A 25,583-nucleotide genomic window follows, 5' to 3' on the forward strand; every position below is an offset into this window, starting at 1 on the left:
GATTCAAGCTCGTCTTTATAAAAATCTTTGGAGGGTTTCTTCATAATATCTAAGTGTTCTTATAAGCTATCAGTTCTTGTAATAGTTGTCTTGAACTGGTCCAAACCACATGATAGCCACTAGCTACTATGTAAATCTGATCGATAGACCTTTTTTTGTTTATCATGGGCCAAATTTAAGAACTATGGCGTCCCTCTCCTTAGTAACAATAACAAACAAGAATGTTATGACTTGATATCAAAAACAAGTTTAATACCGGTTTGAATATTTTCTACTATCATGGCTGAAAAAAAATGAAGAAAATGGGTTATGATAAATCCGACTCTTTTTCTGTAAGAACTATTAAGATTTTGATGAGGCTGTTCTTATTTAAAGGGTGAAATTGTTTTAGGATTTATACCCAGTTCATATACCACTTAGACCACTAAATCGTTTGAAATTGAGTGATTCCAGTCTCTTCGGCTTTAGGTTGTTCTTTTTTTTGGCGATTTTGAGCTTCAATGTTCTTATAAATGTGTTCTTATAAAAGAAAAAGAGTTTATTCAGCACTTTAGAAATTTCAATAATTTTGCAACTGGGGAAAAGGTCTCAATCGTATATGATTGAAGAGGTTAAAGGAAAAGAAGTCCATATGATCTATGATACGGAGTGTATTATCCTTTACAAAAAACATGGTAGTCCTTTCAGACAAGGTCTCTTTTTAAAACATACTGGATTGGGTGGACTTAGCTTCGCAGATTTTGGAAACAACGTGCATCAACTCCAACGGGTGATCAGATGATGGGGATAAAAGGATTGAGTATTTTTAAGAAAAAGGTAACAAGCCAAGAATATTTGACGAAAATCTCTCTGTATACTGACCTAAAGTTTTGGAAATTTCAAAAGAAATCCCCATGGAAATCCTCTAAACTTATTTTTCCCCAAAAAAAATGAATAAGATCAGGGAAAAAATTATTTTTTCTATTTTCTGAAGTATTTAAAGTGTAATTGAAGAGATTCTACTTCTAAATAAAACTATTTATGATTTATGATTATGAATGTGGGCTAAGAAATGTCAAATTTAGATTTTAGAGGGTAGGGCGGTCTTCTATATTATAATACGCTTAAATCGGAACTCTCCCATTCTCGCATGAGGCTTTTTCGCTAGCGATTTTTAAATACACGGCAATATTTTTCGCGCCTTTTTGATTGTATATTCAATTCTATTCGCCAAGTGCACTTCCATTCAAGAGAGCACATTTCTCCTTGATGGAGAAACACAACTGACTGTGCAATAGCACTATCAGCATAATTTATAGTTTTTTAAAAAAAAGTTTATGTCGGTTATGAAATAATTTTGATTCACACGTCGAAGATAAAATTTGAGTTTTCAAAAAGACATCATATTTATGATTACCCTTGAGATTAATAAAGCTCCGATGACATTTCCCTTCTATTTGATACTCTGATAAAAACATTTCAATTTAATGGACTTGACAATATGAGAAAAGTTGATGACTTATTCCCAATTCAATTATGAAATTTTTTAATCAATGTTTGCTATTTTTTGTTCTATTGAGATAGCAAAATGAAAACGCTTTTACTTACGCATTGAGTTTAATTGTTAAATAATTGTTGACTCTGTTAAGAGGTATTGAAAAAAGGCACTCTTTATATTCCACCGTAAAGCACTGTGGTCTTTGGAGTGATCGGTGTTGCCAAGTACCTCTAATACTGAATTTGAATTTCTATTTGTTTTTTATCTTCATCCTTGCGTGAGGAAAATAATAGTCTTTCCTCTCCCAAAAACCCAAAAAAAAGCACGTTTAAAGTATGACCGATTTCTCGCGAGAAATTTTTAATTCAATTTTCACCAATATTTGCATGAGCATTATTTTTAGCGAGTCAAGAACATTATTGTTTGAAGGTTTTCAACAAAAGAAATTATGACAATTTATACAATTTAATAAGGAGAAGAAAAATCAAAATTCAACTAAAAATACTTTCACCATATTTTTTAATGTGCATTAATTTTAGTGTCCCCTTAAAAATTTTAAACATCAATTTTTACGAAAAAGGCCTAAATTTAAGAACATTTCTTCTCGCAAAATAAGTACATTTGTATACAAATCCCTACAAGTTTCTGAAAAATAGAAAAGCGAGCGAAGCGAGCGTATTAAAAGGAGTAAGAAGTCGTCTCGGACGACGCCGGGACGGCTAGTTTATTCTATTTCGAGAAAAAACTTCTAATTAGATCCAAAGTCGGTGACCCCTTTCTCAGTAAAGTAGCCATGCTAATAAAAAATGGTTATTTTAGTTCAGAAAAAAAATTTATATCGAATCCCCATCGACCTCTAACGGATGGACGGATAACTCATTGTTTCAAAAACAAAGCGCGGCTTTATCCTTTGTGCAGGGAGCGCGTTGCCGCCAAAAATTTGAATTTTGGAGATTTTCAACATGGCGACGAAAATAAATTTTCCGACATCGCCTGCATAACAACCACTGCAGCTAAAATATCTTTCTTTGTGCTTATGGTATCACTATGGAGTTTTTTTCAGAGGATTCAAAGATTGTTGTTGTACCAATATCCAGAAGGAATAATTCTCAAACTTTTTATTCATCGAGACAAGCCAACCGACACTTGCACCTTTGAAAACCCGACAGGCTCTCATTTTGAAATTGAGGATGTCAGAGATGGAGCAATATCTTGGTTTTCCCTGAATGAATAGGATTGAATAGGATCCCTGATTTTCCAAAAGCAGACCCTGAAATTTGTTAGGTAACCGTATCCAGGAAGGATTCCCTTATTATGCAGGAGGTTCTATGAAGTACTATTTAACCACGTCTAAAATAAATGATGGCAATAGCGAAAAAGTAAAAACCTGTAAGACATGTTTTAGTGTCAATAAAATGGTCTTCAAAATAATTCTTCTTGTTCTTGTTTGTTCAACAAAAAAGAAACAATACTTAGGATCTATAGGTCTATCTATCTATCGAACGGCGATCTAACGAAAGAAAAACAATAATCAATGACAAGTTGACATAGACTTGCGTAAAATAAACACACGTAGACACTAGAGTCACATAAACAAAAAACCTTAAGTAAACAAAGCTAGATCATGGACACCGAAGTGCTATATATTGGTCTCAAAAACAAATAAGGGCATCGGACTAAATCAACATTGATAGACCGTTTTTCTTTCATAGTCCCTTTGATTGCAAAATTATTGTCAAGACAATGTAATGAACCTTGACCCTGGTAAAAGACAAAGGAAATCCATGTTAAAGTTAAACAAATATGTAAAAAATACATCAACACGTTAATATATAATTTGCAACCAAGTTCCATGACCCCATCGTAAACATATTGATTTTACCTATTCATCATTTTGGTCAGGCCATAAAAACAATCGTCAGTTATTGTAAAAGTTAAGACTGCCCACTTTTCGCCCTGCCTATTCTAATTATGAATTAAAGTTGGCATAAAGTGGGCTGACTAAAGTCAATGCAATGCCCTTTTTTGACGATAATGCAATGACCTCTTTCAATCTTTTCAAAGCATAAATTTTAACAGCCAACTATGTGTCCACTTTCTGCCTACTCTAACAATTAGAATAGGCAGGGTAGAAAGTCGGCCGTCTAAACTAGAGCTAAAAAACAGGTTTTACAGGGGTTCTACAGTTTCGGAAATCCCATGTACGAAATTTGCTACCATGACAACTTAGTAACAAATAATCCACACAACAAATCCTTTCTATCTATGTAACCAATTTTTTTGCCTTTCATTATTAGCATATCGCTGTTTGTAGTACTGTATGACCGTTTTTGAAGAAGCAGCCCTTTGTCAATGTTCATTATGCGACTTGTAACATTGCTTAAACTCCAGACACGTGACAATTATTGCACTATGAATTTGTTAAATATTCCACAGAATCTACAATTTGCCAGTGCTAATTTGTAGCGTTGACCGGCCTAAAGGAAACAAAGAAAAACACCTGTTAATGGGTTTTCAGTGTTATGAGATTTCGCTTACAGCTAAAATACGTACCACATTTCGGGCTCTAAAAACACGTGGGTCCGTTAAAGTTTCTGACTCCTCAACGTACATCAAAGCAGTACAAAACTTTTCATCATTCATAAGGAAAGACTTATTGTTCAACTCGTAATATTAAAACCAGTTTGACGAGAAATATTAAACATTGTTTGAACGATGATTTTCCTTTTGAGGTGTCAGGTTTTGTCAATTTGTCAACAAAAAAAGACAAGGCAAGCTGTCAGACCTGAACATTAAAAAATATTAGATAGACGGTCTATAAGAACACTCATCAAAATTTATTTATTGAGTATGTTATCAGTTTTCGGTAACCGTGCAACCAACTTTCATATTGGACCTAACTGTAAAACTAGACAGGTGGCAAGAAAAGATTTTATTTACTAATAACTAAAATTTTTTAAGCTTATTCCTATAAATCTGGATATAATTTATCTAAGTGCTTACAAATTTATGGTTCTTGATTCAAAATTGCTAAAAATTGCAAAATTCTCCGACCACGTGTAGTTGTGAAAACATTATTCCCGTCCAACAGACCCATAGGTCTATTTAAATTAACCAATCAGATTCATTTGGTCTATCTCTAAACAAAAGAAGTCCGTTGATCTCAGCCAATCAGAGATAAAGTTTGTCTGCCATACCTCCAGATATCCTTATAAGGTGTTAAGAACATGTGTAGACACCTATAAAGAGTGCAAGGTCTGTTCGTTAGATTCAATATCAAGCTTTCATGTGCTTTCATTTGAAACATTGAAATTTATGACATGAAATCTCTGTAGCTGGAAATTCTCCATTTAAAATTTGAAACTCGATACTAGATATTGAATACTAGATACGTAGCTTTAATCTTACCAACAAAATGTACAAAAACCTAGATAAAGAAGCAGTGAGTGACGGGCCTGTAGACATCAAACAATGGGAACGCAAACGTTATTGGACAACCAAAGCTTTCACCTTGGAGTGTATCATGCTAGGTATGTTTTGAATCATAGAATACTGATTCGAATCCAGTTTCTTTGTTTTTCCTTACTTTGATATCAACCCTTTTTTCGATTTCTAAAGTCCCGCTAAGGGTTGGAAAAATCTGAAAATCAAATTTCAGTCCCGCTAACAGTCGGAAAAATAGGAAAATTTCAACTTTTTACCCCCAGAAAGATCGAAATTTGGTCAAAATTGGTGAAATTTGTCCCAGTAAGGATTGCAAAACTCACAAGATTTTTCTTTGTTTTCTCCTTTTTAGTCCAGGTATGGGTCCAAGGGTCGAAAGTCGGTGACACCCCCCCCCCGTCAGCTCGCAACCCTAGTACGGGGTTAACAATCCCGAACAATTTTTGAACAAGTCAATTCTTCCTTTTTGTAGGTATGGAATATTCGGTGACATTTCTAACACTCTGGCTGTACATCAAAGAAATGATCAACACAGATCAACCAAAGCTATTCTACAGTCTAGTAGCTTCCTCGTACCTGATTGCAGCTGTTATCTTATCAGTCTTCATTGGACGGTGGGTCGACCGCACGCGTAAAGTACGTCAAATCTTCCTAATCTGCAACACCTTAGTTATCATCGGTAACATAATGTATGCTTTCCATTTCTCGCCTTGGTTCTTGGTTTTCGGCCGATTGGTGTCTGGTGCTGATGGGCCACTCAGGTCGGTGATTTCTGGAGAAATTGCAAGATGTTATCCAGATTCAGAAGTCCTCAGTAAATTCTCTTCGATGGGAATGGCATTTGCACTTGGTTTCATTGTTGGACCTGGAGTTAATTTCATGTTTACGACGGTCGATTTCAACATTGGTGCTTGGCACGTGACTTATGTGAACATTCCTGGTGTTTATATGGCACTGTTTTTCTTTATCACTCAGGTAATTGTCATATTATAAAAAAGAATTCATCTACCTTACCAATACCTTGGTATTGCAAATCTTTCTATCAACTATAAAAAAGCGAAAAATGAAGAAATAACCATTTTTTCCCAAAAATACTTTGTTCGAAATTGGACTCGTATTAGGATTTTAGTCTTAAAGTCTACTTTAATGTACTATAGATCCTGAATTAAAGTAGTTTTTATTTAATGATCACTGACTGTCTTTTTACAGATATGTGTTTTCTTCATGGTTCATGATCTCTCACGTGAGTACGACCTCAAAGCTGACGCCATCCTTAAACCAATTTTACCAGGAGATATCAAACCACTACCAGTTACAACAAGCTTTTTTTATGCTAAATCCAACGCTAATACCCAATCACAATCAGATCGGTTCACAAAATCAGTTCAGATTCCAGTCAAACCAAAAGAAACAACCATCAACTTTTACGATGACACTTTGATTGAAACATCACATGACAATCAACAAGAACGACGTAACAAATTCAAAATGCAACGACTCGAAATGTCTGGTATGTTTATAAGACCCTTTGCATTCCCAAAGTTAGCATCCAATCAAGTTGTTCCAGTAATCACTGAAGATTCATCCCTAACATCCAGCTCCTCATCAAACTACAGCTCTACCTCCTCCTCATCATCGACATCCAGTGCTGAACAATCCAAAGCTGACCATATCCTCTGTACCATCCTAACCAATGCAGATTCCCTCTTAATCCTCGCGCTCACCTTCATTCTCTGGTACTGGATGGTTGCATTTGATATGTGGTTGCCAATTATGGTGGTCGATGTTATGGAGATGAGCATTACAGAACTCAATGGCATTGTCTTCGGTTTCGGTTGCATCTCAGCTGTTATTCTTGGTATAATGTCTTTAAAATCATTCTCTGATCGAATGTTGTACAATCTCTCAATCATATGTATGATCTCTTTAGCTATAATGGAGCTCATCTTCATCTACATGCGATTCCAACATTCCCAAATGTATGTCAATATTGTCTTATGGATCATTTGGGGCACCTTATTTGCCATTGTGGTTATTATGGATGAAGTATTCCTGGTTGGTGTTATGGCAAAGATGACCAGCTCTAAAGTACAAACATTCTCTGAGAGCCTTCGACTCTCAATGTCACGCTTCGGAGCTTTATTAGCTTTGCTGACATCAGCAGCTTTGTTTGAATGGATTGAATATGTATGTGGGGTTGGAGTTATTGTATCGTTACTGACTTTAGTAATTTTGATTAAACGGAGAAAATCATTGAGAGCTCCCGTGATTTGTATTAAGTAAATTTTATAATAGTTATAACTTTTTTGCACTATTTTAATTGTATAAATTGTATATAGATCAAGATAGCATATCTGCAATGTACATTTTTTTCTAGATAATAATATTTTTTATAAGAAACTCATTGAAAATGATACTCCTTAGTGGAATAGAAAAAAGTGGCAATAACAAATGGCACAATATAGAAAAATTATAACATGTGAAATTTTATAATTATAAGCAAATGCCTAGAAAAAGAAAAAAATCAAATGAAACCTATAGCTTCTGTCATTTGAATGTCCATTGATTGGTCAGGCACCTTCTTTTGAGCTGTGCAAAGCACATATATTTTCAAAAAAATTAAAGTAAATTTGTATCATTTTAAAGTATCTACTGTAATTATTTTCCACAAAAGATAATCATTGAAAAAATAAGTTTTTTAAATAACATATAGAACAAGGCTGTCATGATTTAAGATTTTCATCAATAATTATTTGACATTGAGTTTCAAGCCGAAAGCTAGAGGAGAATCTTCAACCTATCAAACAAGAAAATATGAAGCCTTTAAAATTTGTGCTTCATTGAACCTGGCACTTTTTTGTTTTGGCGTTTTAAATTTTTTATATTTTCTGGTGGTAAATGTTGCTGTGTTTGTATGAAAACCACGCGGGCCACGCAACCTATGTAAGAAGTAAGTGAGCGTCGAATCCTTGATAGGGAGATTTGACTCTAGCATTTGGATTCACTTTATTTACATGATTTACATTACATGATTTGATTGCTATTATATGGATCCAAGAAGAATAAAACGAAGACTTTTGCAAAGAGGAGAATCTAAACTTTGGGGACCTTATTTTCGGCAGAGAAAAAACATTTTGAAAATACTTTTGCGTCAGAAGGTGTATATTCAACCAAACTAAAAATAGATTTTCGGAAAATTTTTGTAAAAGCTTCTTTGTCTCAAAATCTTCAAAATACCGGCTTTCGACCAATTTTCTATGCCATTTTTTTTCGAAGAAAAGCATTTAATTTTCGAAGAAAAGCATTTAAATAATTTTTGATACACCAATTCAGAAGATTTTTCCGAAAAATTTCAAATAGATCAATTCTTCGCAGACAGTTTAAAAAATTATCGAAAGAAAAAGGTTAATTACGCATTGAAATTCAGCACTTTTTGTAAAAGAGGGTAATATATAAGATTTTATTAACGTCTTTTTAAAGTTCATTATGTAATTTGTGTAATTAAATTCTTAATTACTTTTGACACAATAAATCACCAAACAATTTGTAAAGACAGTTTTTTGTTATAGGTGTCAAGGAAAACAAAAAAAAGTTTTATCAACATATCCATTAACGAATTTTTTTGACTATGGTCAGAGCCCTTAAGTGTGGTGTTGAAGTAATTTCCAAGCAGATTCTGATACCGATAAATATTTTCAAAGTAAAAGTCATGGCTCAGTAAGAGAATCTGCCCAGGTTGACACACAGCATTGATTTTTCTCATCTTAATTTGAAATGAAAATTAAATGAGCTTTTAAGCGTGGTGATTGGCTAAAGCCCCAACATCAAAAGCCTATCACAAATATAAACATTAGAAACCAGTCGCTTTCATTTTCTTCTTCAAACAAAAATAAGCAAAGTGGTTTTTATTGTTTGTGTGGTAATTTTTTGACACGCGTGAAAACTAAGAAGGAAAAGCTAAATGGTCAGGCCCTAATTTTTCCTAAAGTTCGACCAGGTAGCTTTCGCATGATCTATATATGAATATATAGAAAGGCCAAGACACAAGAAACTGACAAGATTGATCTCTATTTTGAGATACAAAATTAAGTATATTTTAGTATAGAGTAAATGGTTTTAGAAAATCACAAATTTAACCAAATACTGATAACTGATGAACTGATGTCCATTTCCCAACAATCATTAATAAGTTTTTTTGTGAAAAACCTCTACATGTTATTTAAATGATAATCCAACACCATATAAAAAGTTCAGAATATTCCAACAAAGATACTTTCGACGTTAACTAAATCTTCTCCAAAGACGGTAAAAACAAGGATGTTAAACTCGTGCTTCTCGGCGACTCTTGGTGTTTGTTGTTTTCGTATGTGTCTCCTTCTCTTCTCTTCTCTTTTCCTCTCTAGGTCATATTTTTGGGTGATTTTATACCATTTGTCGGATAGGCAATTTCGTAAGTTATGGTCGTTAGGACCAGGACGGAAATCATTTTGTGTGTTATGTTATGTCGTTCTGGGGCCTAGCGGAAGTGTCGTTAGCCCCAAATGGACCTCCTACGTTTAGCAGTTAATGTTAATTAATTGAAATTAATTGAAATTAATTGAAATTAATAAAATGAAAACGCTGAATCACATATTTCTTAACAATAAAAGTCCGTTGATCTTAGTCAAACCAGTTTGACAAGTCTGTCTGCCGTACCTCCGGATATCCTTATAAGGTGTTAAGAACGTGTGTAGACACCTATAAAAAGTGCAAGGTCTGTTCGTTAGATTCAATATCAATCTTTCATGTGCTTTCATTTGAAACATTTATGACATGAAAACTCATATATAGCTGGAAATTCTCCATTTAAAATTTGAAACTCGATACTGGATACTGAATACTAGATACGTAGCTTTAATCTTACCAACAAAATGTACAAAAACCTAGATAAAGAAGCAGGGAGTGACGAGCCTGTAGACATCAAGCAATGGGAACGCAAACGTTATTGGACAACCAAAGCTTTCACATTGGAGTGTATCATGCTAGGTATGTTTTGAATCATAAAATACTGATTCGAATCCAGTTACTTTGTTTTTCCTTACTCTGATAGCAATCCTTTTCTATGACGTTCATCAGTCAATATTAACCATCCCGAACAGTTTTTGAACAAATCAATTCTTCTTTTTTGTAGGTATGGAATATTCGGTGACATTTCTCACACTCTGGCTGTACATCAAGGAAATGATCAACACAGATCAGCCAAAGCTATTCTACAGCTTAGTAGCTTCCTCGTACCTGATTGCAGCTGTTATCTTATCAGTCTTCATCGGACGGTGGGTCGACCGCACGCGTAAAGTACGTCAAATCTTCCTGATCTGCAACACCTTAGTTATCATCGGTAACATAATGTATGCTTTCCATTTCTCGCCTTGGTTCTTGGTTTTCGGCCGATTGGTGTCTGGCGCTGATGGGCCACTCAGGTCGGTGATTTCTGGAGAGATTGCAAGATGTTATCCAGATTCAGAAGTCCTCAGTAGATTTTCTTCCATGGGAATGGCATTTGCACTTGGTTTCATTGTTGGACCTGGAGTTAATTTCATGTTTACGACGGTCGATTTCAACATTGGTGCTTGGCACGTAACTTATGTGAACATTCCTGGTGTTTATATGGCTTTGTTTTTCTTTATCACTCAGGTAATTGTCACATTATATAAAAGAATTCATCCACCTTACCATTACCTCGCTATTCCAATATTTTTATTCGATTATAATAAAGCAAAAAATGAAGTAGGGCTATAACCATTTTTTCCCAAAAATACTTTGTTAGAAAATGGACTCATATTGGGATTTTAGACTTTTAAGTCTGCTTTAATGTACTATAGATCTTAAATTAAAGTAGTTGTTATTTAATGATCGCTGAATTTCTTTTTACAGATATGCGTCTTCTTCATGGTTCATGATCTCTCACGTGAGTACGACCTCAAAGCTGACGCCATCCTTAAACCAATTTTACCAGGAGATATCAAACCACTACCAGTTACAACAAGCTTTTTTTATGCTCCATCCAACGCTAATACCCAATCACAATCAGATCGGTTCACAAAATCAGTTCAAATTCCAGTCAAACCAAAAGAAACAACCATCAACTTTTACGATGACACTTTGATTGAAACAGCACTTCGTACTCAACAAGAACAAGAACGACGTAACAAATTCAAAATGCAGCGACTCGAAATGTCTGGTATGTTTATAAGACCCTTTGCATTCCCAAAATTAGCATCCAATCAAGTTGTTCCAGTAATCACTGAAGATTCATCCCTAACATCCAGCTCCTCGTCAAACTACAGCTCTATCTCCTCCTCATCATCAACATCCAGTGATGAACAATCCAAAGCTGACCATATCCTCTGTACCATCCTAACCAATGCAGATTCTCTCCTGATCCTCGCGCTCACCTTCATTCTCTGGTACTGGATGGTTGCATTTGATATGTGGTTGCCAATTATGGTGGTCGATGTTATGGAGATGAGCATTACAGAACTCAATGGCATTGTCTTCGGTTTCGGTTGCATCTCAGCTGTTATTCTTGGTATAATGTCTTTAAAATCATTCTCTGATCGAATGTTGTACAATCTCTCAATCATATGTATGATCGCTTTAGCTTTAATGGAGCTCATCTTCATCTACATGCGATTCCGACATTCCCAAATGTATATCAATATTGTCTTATGGATCATCTGGGGCACCTTATTTGCCATTGTTGTTATTATGGATGAAGTATTCCTGGTTGGTGTTATGGCAAAGATGACCAGCTCTAAAGTACAAACATTCTCTGAGAGCCTTCGACTCTCAATGTCACGCTTCGGAGCTTTACTAGCTTTGCTGACATCAGCAGCTTTGTTTGAATGGATTGAATATGTATGTGGGGTTGGAGTTATTGTATCGTTACTGACTTTAGTAATTTTGATTAAGCGGAGAAAATCATTGAGAGCTCCCGTGATTTGTATTAAGTAAATTTTATGATGGTTATCTATTTTATACTATTTTAATTGTATAAATTGTATATAGATCAATATAGCATATCTATAATGTACATATTTCCAAAAAAGTTAGAGCAAAATTCCATACAATGTAAAGTATCTTTTGTGACTATTTTTTGCGCTAAATTGAGCCTAGCACTTTTTGTTTTGGTGTTTTACATTTTTATCATTTAGTGGTAAATGTTGCTGTGCTTGTATGCCCGGGGGGGGGTACTAGGGTTGGTGAATGAGGGGTATGTGCGGACGGGACCTCCGAAAACCGACCCTTAGAGAGACCAAATTTTAGTGAAAAAGTGACCCTTAGAGGGACTTTTTCGAAAAATTTTCTCTGATTTTCAAAAATTTCCTACCCTTAGTGAGACTTTTTTGTAATTTTTTCTCTCAAAATCAAATTTTTTTTCTAAAAATCGTGGTTTTTCTCACCCTTAGAGAGACTACTTTGAAATTTCCTGATTTTTATAACCCTTAGAGAGACTTTGAAAGGTGAAAAACCCGACCCTTACCGTCCGCACATACCCAGCACCTATTTTTGCCTAAGTACCCCCCCCCGGGCTTGTATGAAAACCACGCTGGCCACGCAACCTATGTAAGAAGTAAGTTATCGTCGAATTCTTGATAGGGAGATTTGACTCTAGTATTTTGCTTATACCTTATTTCGTTTATATGGATCCAAGTTGCTATACTAGCTATGAAATTTTAATATAATCCAAGAATCATATTTTAACCTTCTTGAATATAATATTTTGAAATCAATGACTTTTGGGATGAAAGAAATCTTCGTAAATGGAATCTCGATTCAATCTTATTTGATAGCTCTTTTGGATTATTTTGAAATTTCAAAATGTGTGAGCAGTATTCGGCAGCTGAATAGCAAAGATCCAGAGCAGTGGTTCTTAGGGTGGTGAAGTCTGCACCCCAACGGTTTCCGGCTAGTCTTTTGAGGAGGTTACATCGTTTCGTAACCTTTGGTGAGACGTTTGTAAGGTGCTCTTTGAAGGAGAGGGTACGGTCAAGTGTGACGCCAAGATAGACTGTCTCTCATTACAAGTTCTGACGTTCAGTTCGTAGTCAGCTTTGCGATTTGCCAAGTGGAATACGCTCGAAACAGTTTTTCCCGTGTTAAGCTTGAGTCTCCAGTTCGTGAAGTAAAGTCTCAGGGTATCTACATCGACAGAGAGCTCCCGTCGATTTCTGGGAAGTCTGAGCGAGTTGATTTCAGGGCAAGGTCGTCAGCGTAGACGAAATTTTTACTGATGTAATTTGGCAGATCGTGAGTATAGATATTGAAGAGAAGCGGGGCTATAATAGAGCCTTGAGGGACGCCATTGATGAGGGTACGACATCGTGATTTTTTCCCACCAATATGCACGTGAAAACGACGTTGGGAAATCATTGACATGATGACACGTACTATATATCGGCTTGGGATCGTCTTAAGCAATTTAAGGGTCAAACCACGGTGCCAGACTGTGTCATATGCAGCAGATAGATCGACAATCACTATTCCAGTTTTTAATTTCTGATCAAAGGCTAGTTCAATTCCAGGGCGGAAGCCTGCTTGCTCGCTTGGTAGGATGGTTTCAGCTATTGGTTGGACCCTGTTGTAAATCAGACGCTCGTAGAGTTTTAATGGAATGCATAGCAGGCTAACGGGTCGATAACTGCTTGGATTATCCGGTGGTTTTTTGGGCTTGAGCACGGCAACGACTTTTGAAAGCTTCCAGATCTTAGGAACGGTTACTAGATTGAGACAGTGGTTGTAGAATTTGACTAGCCATTCGGTGCATGACTCATGCATATTGATGAAGAATTCGGAGTGAAGATTATCGACACGAGGGGCTTTTCCGGGTTTTAGTGTTTGATGGCGAGTGCTAGCTCCTCTGTTGTGAAGTCCCTACACAGATTCAGATTGGCTGAAGTAGAATTCCAGGCTTGCTTGAGTTCCTGGTTGATGACTCTTCTAAATTCTTTGTTGGGATTTTTGAATTTACCGTTTGACAGCAGGCAGGAAGCAAGTTTGGAGTAGGTGAAACATTCTTTCTGCCTGTTAATTTGTTAAGGGTTGACCACGCCTTCTGACTTGAAGATTTCATGTCAACGTTCTCAACAGATGAAATCCAGCGTTCTCTGCGCTTTGAGTCCAAGTGATTGATGAGTTGGTTAGATATCAGCGTTTTGTCTTCTAGTGAGCGTGCTTCTTCGAGGTTTCTGGCAGGATCTTTGCAAGTGTCGTTTCATTCAGGTATATATTTCTTTCGGAAACCCCGTGGAATGGTGTTCTTGGCGACTTTGATTAATTTTTTTTGAAATGCTGAGTAGCAGGCATTGAGGTTTGAGAAGTCTGGGAGATCATCACATATGTTTCTTGTTGCTTCTTTGAAACGGATTCAATCAGCTTTCCCGAAATTCTAGCGAGGGATGGGAGTTGTTGGGGTGTACTCTATGAGAGCTGGATGGTGTACAACTGTCGATCGGTGTTGTGACTTGGGAAAGTTTACATAATGTACCAGATCTGGTAAGACGCTGTTCGGATCATGGGTGAAGAAGGAGAGATCAGGGTTTGTGTATGACTTCCAAATTGCGGAATGGAACGTTTTTGGTTGGTTTGGATCGAAGAGTAGTTTCAGATCAATGTTGGTAGATCAATGTTGGTATTTCAAAATAATCCAATCCCGATTAATGTAACTGGAACCAAATTAGGAAAATCAGGTCTCTAAAAACAACCTCACTTGTTTTTACCCTATTCAACCTAGGCTTTTAGGGGCCGTTCAGAACTAGGGGGGCTCCCCCCCTTAGACCAAATAGGGTTTAAACAACTCAATTTTTTAATATTTGAACGGCACAAAATGATCAACGTATTATAGCAAACATTCTGAATTTTATAAACTTTGAACAATAATATTTTCCGGATGTTATTTCATGGCATTTTAGTATGTAAGAACCATTTTTTCACTCATTGGTACGGAAGCCCATTAGTGCCATTTAGATTTTCCTTTAATTTTTTAACGACAAAGAAACTAAAATAATTGACTACGAAACTTAAAAATTGACGTCGAAACTGGAAATAAATTGTTACTTCGTTTCGTCGCCGAAAAATTTGACAATGAAACGGTATCAATGGAATCATTTAATCTTGTTTAGACTCAGTACTCAGACTCATCTAAATGGCACTAATGGGCTTCCGTATTCAACCGACACCCATTCCATGCATTCTTTAAACCATAAAATGAATTAATCCTCCCCCCAGAGATATTAAGGTAAAGAAAGAATTTCCCTTATTTCCTTTAAAAAATGAGGTGTGACATCCCTGGACAAAAAAAGCAGCACCATATCTTTCTTCCACGCGTTTTGTCGGTAAATTTCAACAATTGAATGGGAAAGTAATTCATGATCATTTTTTTACCATATACATAACTCATTACTAAAAAGACCATCAATAACCCCTGGAGCTATGCTCATATTGATTGTATTTAGATAACCTAGATAAAAGAGACTCTGGAAATATTCTCTTCCACTGCATACTTAGGCGAGACCAATTTAATTTGTTGTTATACGGACAGATCGTTAAAAAAATAAGGGTCGGTCGGTCGGTTGGCAAAATAAGAATAAATGTTTCATTTATCAGGGTTGGTAAGGTACCTAGAAAATTTTCTGTTTTATCATATCACTACCCCCGTTTTTAGTAATAAGTTGGAGTTTTGATATTTCACAGAAAAGTGCTACCAAGGGGTATTTCGGCTCCCATATCTTCCGAGGGACTTTTCTGTTTTCCTTGAAATTTAACAAACTTTTTAATCTAAGGTTGAACTACCACTGGTTTAAAAATGAAAGTTATAGCATAAGTAGAAAAAAAGCTCAATTTTTGCAATCGCAAATTTAACCGCTAAAAATCGCGAATTTTTCAAAAATACAATCAAATATAGCGCTTTTCATTCTCTAAAACAAGCAAAAACAATTTCCATAATTATATTTGACTATCAAAAGTTACAGGCATTCTTGTTTCCACTGTCAATTATATCTGGACAGACTTTAGTGTAAAAATCGAAGAGCCCGAAACAAACAAAGAAAAATTTTATATCGGCTTAACAGCAAACGCCTTCAAACAAAGATGGTACGGACATAAACACACCTTCAAATATGAAACTAAAAGAGCGTCAAAAGAGTTATGCAACCACGTTTGGGACCTACAAATCAAAAATATACAGCCGAAATTGTCATGGAAAATTATCGACCACGCCAACCCGTATGTTAATGGCTCAAAAATGTAACCTCTGTCTCACAGAAAAATTTCATATAATTACGTCAGAACTCGATCTCGTTAACAAAAGATCTGAACTTATTACTAAATGTCGTCATAACAACAAGTTATTCTAAAAAACTTCGAATCGGTCCCCCCGGACAAATCATAAATGTTTTTGTGTGAAATCAAGTGCGTATTACTTATAGACTTATAGGTAATGAATCAACGGATCCTGCACTAATGTACTTCCCAGTTTTCTCAAAGGTAACGAATCGAGTGGGGATTGATTGCTCTCCCAACTGCGCTATCGGTTCGTTGCGATTACACTAGTTCGTAGTAGACGAGGGGAGCGACGTGCTCAATGTTCACCATCCGGTACCTGAATTCTACGAATCAATGGAATTGCCACGAATCGAGACACAGAATATTGTTTTTACTACTTAGTTTTATATTGCACCAATTATCCAGTTTTTTAACTTTTTACGTCGAATTTCAGATTTTTCAATCATTACTGTACATATGATTAGTGTGAAAACACGAAACTCAGAGTAATGTACTTTACTTAGTTTTTTTAATGAAGAAACTTTAAAAATATTGAAATAACTGTGTAAAATATATTGTAGTGAAAAACCTTCTCCATGAGCACTTCTTTCCAAGTACAAATCAATGTGGCGGCATACACACAGATTCAAATCACTTTCAAAATGGTGAAATTCTATTGGGGGTCTAAGTTTACCCACTTTTGCAGTTTTTGTGGGTTTCCCAAAGTGAAAAGTATACTTTGAATGATGTTTAACAAGGAAGCGTTCATCTAAATATGTAATCTCATGAGCCCTGGCCGCTGAAGTCAAGGCTAATAGCATAGTCAGCTTCAAAGTCAACAGTTTATCTGACACATTCTCAGAATGTGAAGGTATTGTACTAAGATAACTCACGACCTTCTCAACATCCCAAATGAAAGTGTATCTGGGCTGTGGAAACCTTTTGTTGTGAATCCCTGCCATCAATGAAGAAACTAGAGGGTGTTTCCCAACCCTTACCCCATCAATTGGGTCATGATAAGCTGAGATAGCAGATCTGTAACCAGCAATGGTATTGAACTCCTTGCCCTCATCGAAGCAGTCAGAGAGGAAATCAATGACAAAATTTAGAGGAGATCGAATAGGATCAATCTGCCTTTTATCACACCAGCCACTCCACTTACTCCAGGCCGATTGGTAATGAGCGACTGTCCCGTCCCTTCTTGCAGCTGCGATGAGAGAGGAAGCTTTCTTAGAAATGCCTGTTGCTTCGATTCTATCCCTGAAACTGTCCAGACCACTAACTGGAGACTTTGATTCAGCAGAAGTGGATGCCATTCCCCTTTTGGGTTTGACAACAGATTTCGCCTTTGCGGGAGTAATATTGGGTTTTGGATTGATAACTGAAGGAGCTGGGGAAACCATGACTGGGTTTGCCAAGCAGGAGTTACTATCAGAATGGTTGCTCTGTCTGAAAGTACCTTTTTTAAAACTTTCCCGATGAGGCAAAATGGAGGAAATGCATACCCCCTTATTTGTGTCCAGCTCGCCTGGAAGGCGTCCTGCCCCCTGCTGTAAGGGTCTATCTTCCATGAAAAATATAGAGGAACCTGGTGAGACAATCTGGAAGCAAACAGGTCTGTGTCCGGAGATCCTCTTAGCAGACATATTTTCTTGAATATGTGAGGGTCTAATTTCCATTCGCTTGAATCCTTCACACTCCGAGATTGCCTGTCTGCTTCCACATTGAGAACTCCAGGGAGGTACTCCACAGTAATCGTGATCTGGTGGTCTAGTAGATAATCCCAGATCTCCTTGCTCAAATCTATTAAGGCTTGACTCTTTGTTCCCCCCATCTTTTTCAAGTAAGCTAGGGCTGTGATGTTGTCCATTTGCAAATGTATCGACTGGATATTTGGGAACTCCCTGTGAAAGCAACGAATTGCCAGTTTTGCTGCTTTCAGTTCCAGAACATTGATATGCATTTCTGCCTCCCGAGATGACCACGGGCCCCCCTGTTTCCTGACCCTTGCAAAATGCTCCCCAGCCTTCCTTGGAAGCATCCGAAGCTATTATTAACTGAGGAGGGGCTGTTATTAAAGAACGCCCATTGGAAAGTTCTAAGTTCTGAATCCACCAATCCAACTCCTCTTTCACTTCTTCCGTCAGGACAACTAATGCCTCGAAGTTGTTGTGACATGCTAACTCTTGTATCTGGAACCTCTGAAGGGCCCTGTAACGAAGGGGGGCTGGCAGAACTGCCACAGCTGAAGAAGAGAGGCGACCCAACAAACTGGTTAACTCCCTCAACGAAACCTTTGGGGGGTACTAGTAGTAGTTTTTGGCACTGGGCAACTAGTTTGGCTACCTTGTCCTGGGGAAGGCTCACTATCATGTCTAGAGAATTCACTTCTACCCCTAGGAAGCGAATGTTGTGAGTTGGATCCATTACCGACTTCTCGAAATTTATGGAAAACCCCAAGTGTTGAAGTACAAATACGAGGGTGTCCCTGGCCATCAGGAGTTCCTCTATCGATGAGGCCATCAATAGGCAGTCGTCCAAATAGATAATTAGGCGAACGTTCAGCCGTCTTAACAAAGCTATAGGAATCTTCATCAATTTGGTAAAAATCCTTGGCGCAGGACCCAGGCCAAAACAAAGGCATAGAAACTCGTATATTTTCCCTTTCCAACGAAAACTTACATACTTCCGAGAAAGATTGTGAAGGGGGACGCTGAAGTATGCGTCTCGCAAGTCTAATTTGACCATAAAATCTCCCTTTACCAGCAGTTCTCTCAGTAGCCCCAAAGTTTCCATTTTGAAGTGAAGATAGGGAACATATTTGTTTAGATTTTTCAGATTGATGACTGGCCTGTGACCGGAATCTGATTTTGGTACCAGGAAGATTGAACTTAGGAAGTGATTTGGAGAAGGGGATTGTACTTTTTGTATTGCACCCTTTTGTAGCATTTTCTGGATCTCTGCTTCTATCAACAACTCTTCCTCCCATTTCATGGGAGGTTGATGGGGAAATTTGTTCTGAACAGGTACGGATGTGAATGGTATCTTGTAGCCATTCACCACTTGCAGAATTGCTCGGTCCTGAGTTAGGACTTCCCAGTTCTGGCTGAAAAATTTCAATTTCCCGGCAGGAAGTAAGTTTGGAATTAACTGCTGGGGAAATAAACCTTTTACTGAGGGATGAACATGGGACAAAAGATGTTGATTTCCCAAGTCTAGAGGACAGGTTATTATCAGTTGAGGGTTTTCTGGTTTTGGACAAACTAATTTTTGAAAGGAATGAGGTCTTACCTCTAAATGAGAACTGCCCCCTGCTTCTTCCTCCTCTAAGCAAGGAGCCCCTGCGATTGGGCTGGTTGGAACTGGCAGCGGTAGCAGATGAGGATTGTGTCTTTGCCGGCTTTTTCAGGGCGGTGAAGAATGCCTCTGACTTTTTCAGAGCTTTGGAATCCTTGATTAGTTTCGTTTCGAAGGTTTCACCAAATAGACTGGAATTGGATTGATCATTCATGTCTTTCGATTGATTCTGCAATATTTCTTTAATTTGTGCTGAGGATTCAATGAGTGTACTCAAGACGTTTTCTCTGCGGTAATACATCACTGAGTTCGACACTTGGCCAAGAAGCATAATAGCCTGTTCGAAGCATTGTGCTTTTTCCCGGCCTTCTTCTAATTCCTCTTCACTACAGTTCTCTTTCTCTTCCTCGTAAGCTGCCCAGATTTTTGAGACTGGGCCATAAACAGCTTGTATCTTATCATTCAAATGTTTTAAAGTCTTCTCAAACTTCAATGTTTGATATCTTGAATTATCTTGCAATAATGTCTTCATATAAGAGTCCAATTCTGGCACCTTTTTTAGGTTAGCTGGGACAGGATGTTCACTATAGACCTGCTCTTTCAAGTCTTTTTCTTGGACATGAGTGGCAATGTATTTCTCTATGTACAACTTCATAGGTTCAGTCAACTCCCATGAAGCAGCTTCATTCTCGTTATTAAGCTCAAATCGTCTACGTTGGGTGGTGCTTGTCGAGTCTCATCACCGGATTCATTAGCATCGGTCTCAGAGCTCCTTTTTGTTGATCTAAGACATAAACGTTTAAACATTATGCTTAAATCGACCGCAATTTACTTCTTGTATAAATAGCAGTCAGTTTCTAAATATAATCTCTTACCTTACACTGAATGTAAGAAGAGATAAAGTAGGATTTAAAAACCACAAAATTTAAAATACTTACTCCGACTCCATCTTGTTTGCGTGAAATTGCTAAAAGAGGTCTTGAGAGATGACTTTCAGACTCAAGGCCTGAAAGGGCGTATACCAGTATTAGATCGGGCGGAGATTTTATGCAATGAAATTAATGATGTGCAAACGCTGTATATTCGAAAGCATCCACCGAAGGAGGACTTCAAAATATCTGTTCTGAAGGCACGTTCCAGCTGGATATGGCGGTCTGTTCTTACCGAACTAAAGAAAAAAGTCTGCTGGAAAAAAGTGGTCTGTTCTACTGAAGATTGGGACCAGCTGGAAAAATATGGTCTGTTCTACTGAAGATTGGGACCAGCTGGAAAAATATGATCTGTTCTACTGAAGATTGGGACCAGCTGGAAAAATATGATCTGTTCTTATGAAAAAATAGTCTGATATCTTATTTATAAATAACGTGTCTAAGAATTTCCTATCTGTTCTGAGGGAATTAAAAAAAAAGTCCTGAATGTGGTTGCCGGAGTGGCAGCTGAAAATTCTCCATCTGTTTACAAAACATCTGGAATTGTGGATCTGTTCGAACTGTTAGCTGGAAATTAAGTTTTTGTTCTTAAAAGTCCTTCAATGTCAAGCTGGAATTTAGCGATCTGTTCTTATAAGATTTTGTCAGCCCTGGTAGATAAGAACAGTTAACTCGCGTAAAATCAATCGCCTGGTAATTTCGTATCTGTTCTGAAAGTTTTTTTACCTCCTAGCTGGAAAAATATAACTGTTCTGAAGTAAAAATTTCTCGCCTGGAAAACGAGGAACTGTTCTTAATTTCGTGGAAATCCTTCCAGCTGGCAAATCAGAACAGATATTTGCAAATTTTAGGTCGGTGGCTGCTTCTGTATATTTAAAGGCAAACGAGCAGTTTTTTTTATGTTCCCTGCAGTCTTTCCAAAAATCCTACCATTCGCAACATTATTTTATAGTCCTTCTCCTCTAATAAAAAGGATGACTTATAATTATCATTCAAGAAGGAAACAATGACACACTCAGGGGATTTTGATTTAAAAATTTTGTCACAATAAACAGACTGTACCCTTATAATCATAAAGGTTGGTGAGTCCAGTCAATACACAGATTTGATCTGTAGCATCACGCTTCACCTTTACAAAAAGGAGAATATTTTACAATAAACCAAGGGATATTACTTACTTTCACTTTCAAAAGAGAGATGAAATATTTGGCATAAACTATCATGTGCCAAAAAAAAAAAAAATGGAAAAAAAAAGGAGGAAGAATGACAAATGAAAAAAAAAAGAAGTAAGAAAAATATTCTATTTGAAGAAGGTCACACAAGATCCAGGGAAGGCAAGCAGATGAATAAATTATTAAAACAGTAATGATTGCTCATTCAATACTCTTTTTTTTCTTTTGCTTGTGTGCGCCATCTTAAACAAGTTTGTTGTCTGTTTGTAAGAGAAAATCACGTGAAAAAGTTGTTTCAGTTACCAATTGATCCTAATTAATTAAATAGCTCGAGAACAGCACGGTGAAAATTTTAGTTTGAACGCTCATTCGACGGCAAATTTTTCAGAGATTACCTTCATGCAGATTTCATCGGCCCAAAAGTTTGCGCAACGGGCAGAAAAACGAAAGAATAAAAGTGATTGAAAACCGTCCCTCGATCGGACTACACCGTCCCTCGATCGAGAGACGCCCCCCGTACCCAGAATGAGGGACGTAGTTCGATCGGGTGATGTCCCCCGATCCGGGTAAAATGCCGTACTGGTCAGAAGATTCCATTGATTAATCCAGCTTGTCCAGTCATAATCAAATTAAAACGTGAAAATGACGTTGAAAATGTGTGAAAATGTTAATTTTAATTTATTTCGTCGTGTTTCATCCAGTTCATCTTGGTAAATAAACTTAACAAACTCCTCGTGGACCACGCTTCAAAGTTTAAAACGAAGACCAGTTTAATAGCAAATATTTAAGTGAAATCAAGTTTTTCTAGAGAAAATATTGAAAAAATGCAGTCCTGAAATTACACGCGGGTTTAAATCATGATTTCAAAAGTTAGCCTGCGTGTGGTCCGCGTGTTGATTTTTTATGACTTCTAATGGTTCTTTTTCTAGCGAGTTTGATTACTCTGTTCTCACACTTATGTCTTTTTTTTTCGCGTCCTTTTCCGTGATTACTTTTATTTATATTTTTAAAGACAGGTAAGAAGGCATATTGATGTAACTGTAAAGAGATAAATCTTTTTCTTCCCGCTAGAGAATTATATAATGTTATTCATAGTGTGCACCCCCCCCCACTCTGCAGGAGGTGGTTTTGGATTTTTGGGTCCAAAACGGCCAGGTGGGAGTCTGAAATTTTGGACTTTCAGGTGGGGGAAATAGGTTGAGGTGGGACTAGAAATCTTTAGGTGGGACTCTTATGGAAATCTTGAAAGAAAAATTATTTTAAATTTTAGATTTTTACATATTTGTCTTTGAATCCTGTAATCTGTTTTTCATTGAAAATTCTTAAATTCATATCACAGTTTGTTGTTGTTGTTGAATTGAATTGCTTTACATTTCCTATCCGTGAACAAGTAAAAATTGAAGGGGAGGTCAGCACATCAAAATTTGGTAATTAAAAAATTTTTATTAAATAAAATCCCTATTTTAGGTGGGACTTGGAAAGTCAACTATCAGGTGGGAGTTTCAAGTGCTGGGACCTGAAATTTTAGGTGGGAGATAACAAACTGCACCATTTGATTTAGTAGTCTTTACCGTGGGACCTTGACCCCCCCCCCTGCACACTATGGTTATCTCCACAATATGACTACTAGAGGGCCGTTCGGGTTGTTAACAATCTAAAAAAGCCACGGGCCGTTTGTTTTGATATCAACTTCGAAAAATTTTTGTTCTCTGTTCAAGTGGGAGGAAAAATAATGACAACTTTTTGAGAAAATGGCAAATAATGACAACTTGATGCGGCAGGTTTTTGAACACGCGGGCGGCTTATGGCGCGCCAAAGCGGAAATAAATACTATCTTTCATTTCGCGACACTATCTTTCATTTCGCGGCACTATCTTTCATTTCACGGCACTATCTTTCATTTCGCGGCACTATTTCTTACGCGGAACTATCTTTCATTTCGCGGCACTATCTTCATTCACTTCTTTCATTTCGCGGCACTATTTTCATTTCGCGGCACTAACTATCTTTCAGTTCGCGACACTATCTTTCAGTTCGCGACACTATTTTCCCAAAAAAACATTATCTTAATTTAATTGAAACAATACTATCTTTTTCACAAGATACTATCTTTATTATGGAAGCCGAGAAGTGCCATCGAGAAAAAAATATTTAATTTTAGAAAAAAAATATTTAATTTTAGTAAGAAAAATTAAATTTAGAAAAAATATCAATTTAGAGAAAAAATTAAGTTCACTTCAGAAATAACTGTTTTTAGAAAAAAGTTTTTTTTGGGAGAGCCTGATTCCGTGCATGCTTACACCAAAAGTCCACCGTCTGAAAAAAATTTGAAAAAAGAAAAAAATTTTGGCCTGATTCCTCCCGGGCCACACACTTACTTACAACTTTCGTTTTCATACTTCCTGGATTTGTTTTTGGATTTGACTTTTGTTCAGACCAGATTATTTTTTTGCACATCACATAGATAGATGTCAATCCACAAACAATTTAAGTTGACAGAACCGATATTATGCTCAATATTTAATACCTTTTATTTATTGGGGAAAAAATGTCGAAGTTTTATTTCGTCAGGGAAAAAAATCGTCACCTAGAGGTATTTTCTTCACTTTCTCCCGACCAACATTTCGTCACTTTTCCCCGACCAAATTTACGATTTAGTTAGTCACTTTCACATGACTAAACTGTCCAAATGAAATGGTTTTCTTCACTTAGCTCGAAAATAGATCTTGTAATTCGACGTTTATAAAACACTAATTTCGGTTAATAAAGGTGTAAAAAATTTGGATTTGAGGTTGGTTGGGGGAAAAATTGAGTAAAAGTTTTTGGTCGGGAATAAAAAAATCGGGTAAAAAAAGTTTTGGTCAGGTGATGAAATGTTGGGAATAAATTTTGTTGGGGAAAAATTTCGTCATCCCTTCAAAATTTTCGTCACTTTCCGCTGACATTTTTTCCCATAATAACAATGTAGGATTTTTTGCATAAAAGTAGAGTATCATAAATAGGTAGGTAACGGTTGCGTTAGATTTCGGTAACAAAAATTAATGTACAAACAATAACAAACCGCGAAAAGCGCTAAAATTAAAACCCGCGAGAAGTAGTTCCAATTAATAAGGTATGTTTTAAGGTTTTAATTTTTTTTTACTAAAATAAAATTAAATATTTTTTTCCAATTTAAATTTATTTTTCTAAAATTAAATATTTTGTTTCTAAATTTAAATCGTTTTTCTAAAATCAAATATTTTTCTCTGAAATTAAATATTCTTTTATTCTAAAATTAATTATTTTTTTCTGAAATTAAATATTTTTTTGTCGATGGCACTTCTCGGCTTCCATAAAAAGATATCCCCGTAAAAAAAGATAGTATTGTTTCAATTAAGATAATGTTTTTTTGGAAAGAGTATCGTTTAAAAAAGATAGTGTCGTTTTAATAAAGATAGTGTCGCGAAATAAAAGATAGTGTCGCGAAATGAAAGATAGTGTCGCGAAATAAAAGATAGTGTCGCGAAATGAAAGATAGTGTCGCGAAATGAAAGATAGTGCCGCGAAGTGAAAGATAGTGTCGTGAAATGAAAGGTAGTGTCGCGAAATGAGAGATAGTATTTATTTCCGCTTTGGCGCGCCATAGCGGCTTACGGTAAACATAACATTAAATTCCATCGGCCTTAGGATCCAGTAGAGACCTTTTAGGCAGGGCCAGGGGCACCGGTTGGCCTTGGGAGTGGAGCTATATGGTAAGGTTTGCGCTCAAATTACACGTTACAAGTATTGTAATTGACTGCTTTCTTTTGTGACTCGTTGGCACAAGCTGTTAGGCATTGGGTTCACTTGGGTTCAAGGCAAATTTCAGAAAATACTTAGAAAACAGTACAAAAATTTTTGCAAGCAAAACCTACAAGGCCGAAAAAGGGATTTTTTACAACTTCTATCAATCATTATGATTTTTCTATGAGGGCCCGGGGGGGG

General features: G+C 36.7%; 3 protein-coding genes across 3 annotated transcripts; 2 read left to right on the forward strand and 1 right to left on the reverse strand.

Annotated features, from left to right (window-relative positions):
- Window positions 1-4,749: 4,749 nt before the first annotated feature.
- On the forward strand, window positions 4,750-7,432 carry LOC136811335 (uncharacterized). The gene is made up of 3 exons (XM_067067950.1): window positions 4,750-5,007; window positions 5,394-5,896; window positions 6,131-7,432. The coding sequence occupies exons 1-3, from the start codon at window positions 4,893-4,895 to the stop codon at window positions 7,202-7,204; spliced, it is 1,692 nt and encodes a 563-aa protein (XP_066924051.1). The 5' UTR covers window positions 4,750-4,892; the 3' UTR covers window positions 7,205-7,432.
- Window positions 7,433-9,603: 2,171 nt separating this feature from the next.
- On the forward strand, window positions 9,604-12,020 carry LOC136811336 (uncharacterized). Its single transcript, XM_067067951.1, has 3 exons — window positions 9,604-9,946; window positions 10,092-10,594; window positions 10,835-12,020. Exons 1-3 carry the CDS (start codon window positions 9,832-9,834, stop codon window positions 11,912-11,914), a joined length of 1,698 nt encoding a protein of 565 aa, XP_066924052.1. The 5' UTR covers window positions 9,604-9,831; the 3' UTR covers window positions 11,915-12,020.
- A 6,486-nt stretch (window positions 12,021-18,506) lies between these two features.
- On the reverse strand, window positions 18,507-20,518 carry LOC136811344 (uncharacterized). The gene is made up of 2 exons (XM_067067958.1): window positions 20,458-20,518; window positions 18,507-20,303 (listed from the first exon to the last, which is right to left on the reverse strand). Exon 2 carries the CDS (start codon window positions 20,172-20,174, stop codon window positions 18,507-18,509), a length of 1,668 nt encoding a protein of 555 aa, XP_066924059.1. The 5' UTR covers window positions 20,175-20,303; window positions 20,458-20,518.
- Between the last annotated feature and the right edge of the window lie 5,065 nt (window positions 20,519-25,583).

The sequence above is a fragment of the Clytia hemisphaerica genome, unplaced genomic scaffold (assembly GCF_902728285.1).
Source record: "Clytia hemisphaerica strain Z4C2 unplaced genomic scaffold, Clytia hemisphaerica genome assembly, whole genome shotgun sequence".
Classification (NCBI taxonomy): Eukaryota; Metazoa; Cnidaria; class Hydrozoa; order Leptothecata; family Clytiidae; genus Clytia; species Clytia hemisphaerica.

What these genes read in the sequence shown, in the direction of transcription:
- LOC136811336 (XM_067067951.1), top strand. Translation starts at nt 9,832, where the DNA reads ATGTACAAAAACCTAGATAAAGAAGCAGGGAGTGACGAGCCTGTAGAC. An exon ending in ATTGGAGTGTATCATGCTAG is followed by an intron (nt 9,947 to 10,091) that starts GTATGTTTTGAA and finishes TCTTTTTTGTAG; the next exon opens with GTATGGAATATTCGGTGACA. An exon ending in TGTTTTTCTTTATCACTCAG is followed by an intron (nt 10,595 to 10,834) that starts GTAATTGTCACA and finishes TTCTTTTTACAG; the next exon opens with ATATGCGTCTTCTTCATGGT.
- LOC136811335 (XM_067067950.1), top strand. Translation starts at nt 4,893, where the DNA reads ATGTACAAAAACCTAGATAAAGAAGCAGTGAGTGACGGGCCTGTAGAC. An exon ending in CTTGGAGTGTATCATGCTAG is followed by an intron (nt 5,008 to 5,393) that starts GTATGTTTTGAA and finishes TCCTTTTTGTAG; the next exon opens with GTATGGAATATTCGGTGACA. An exon ending in TGTTTTTCTTTATCACTCAG is followed by an intron (nt 5,897 to 6,130) that starts GTAATTGTCATA and finishes GTCTTTTTACAG; the next exon opens with ATATGTGTTTTCTTCATGGT.
- LOC136811344 (XM_067067958.1), bottom strand. Translation starts at nt 20,174, where the DNA reads ATGAAGTTGTACATAGAGAAATACATTGCCACTCATGTCCAAGAAAAA.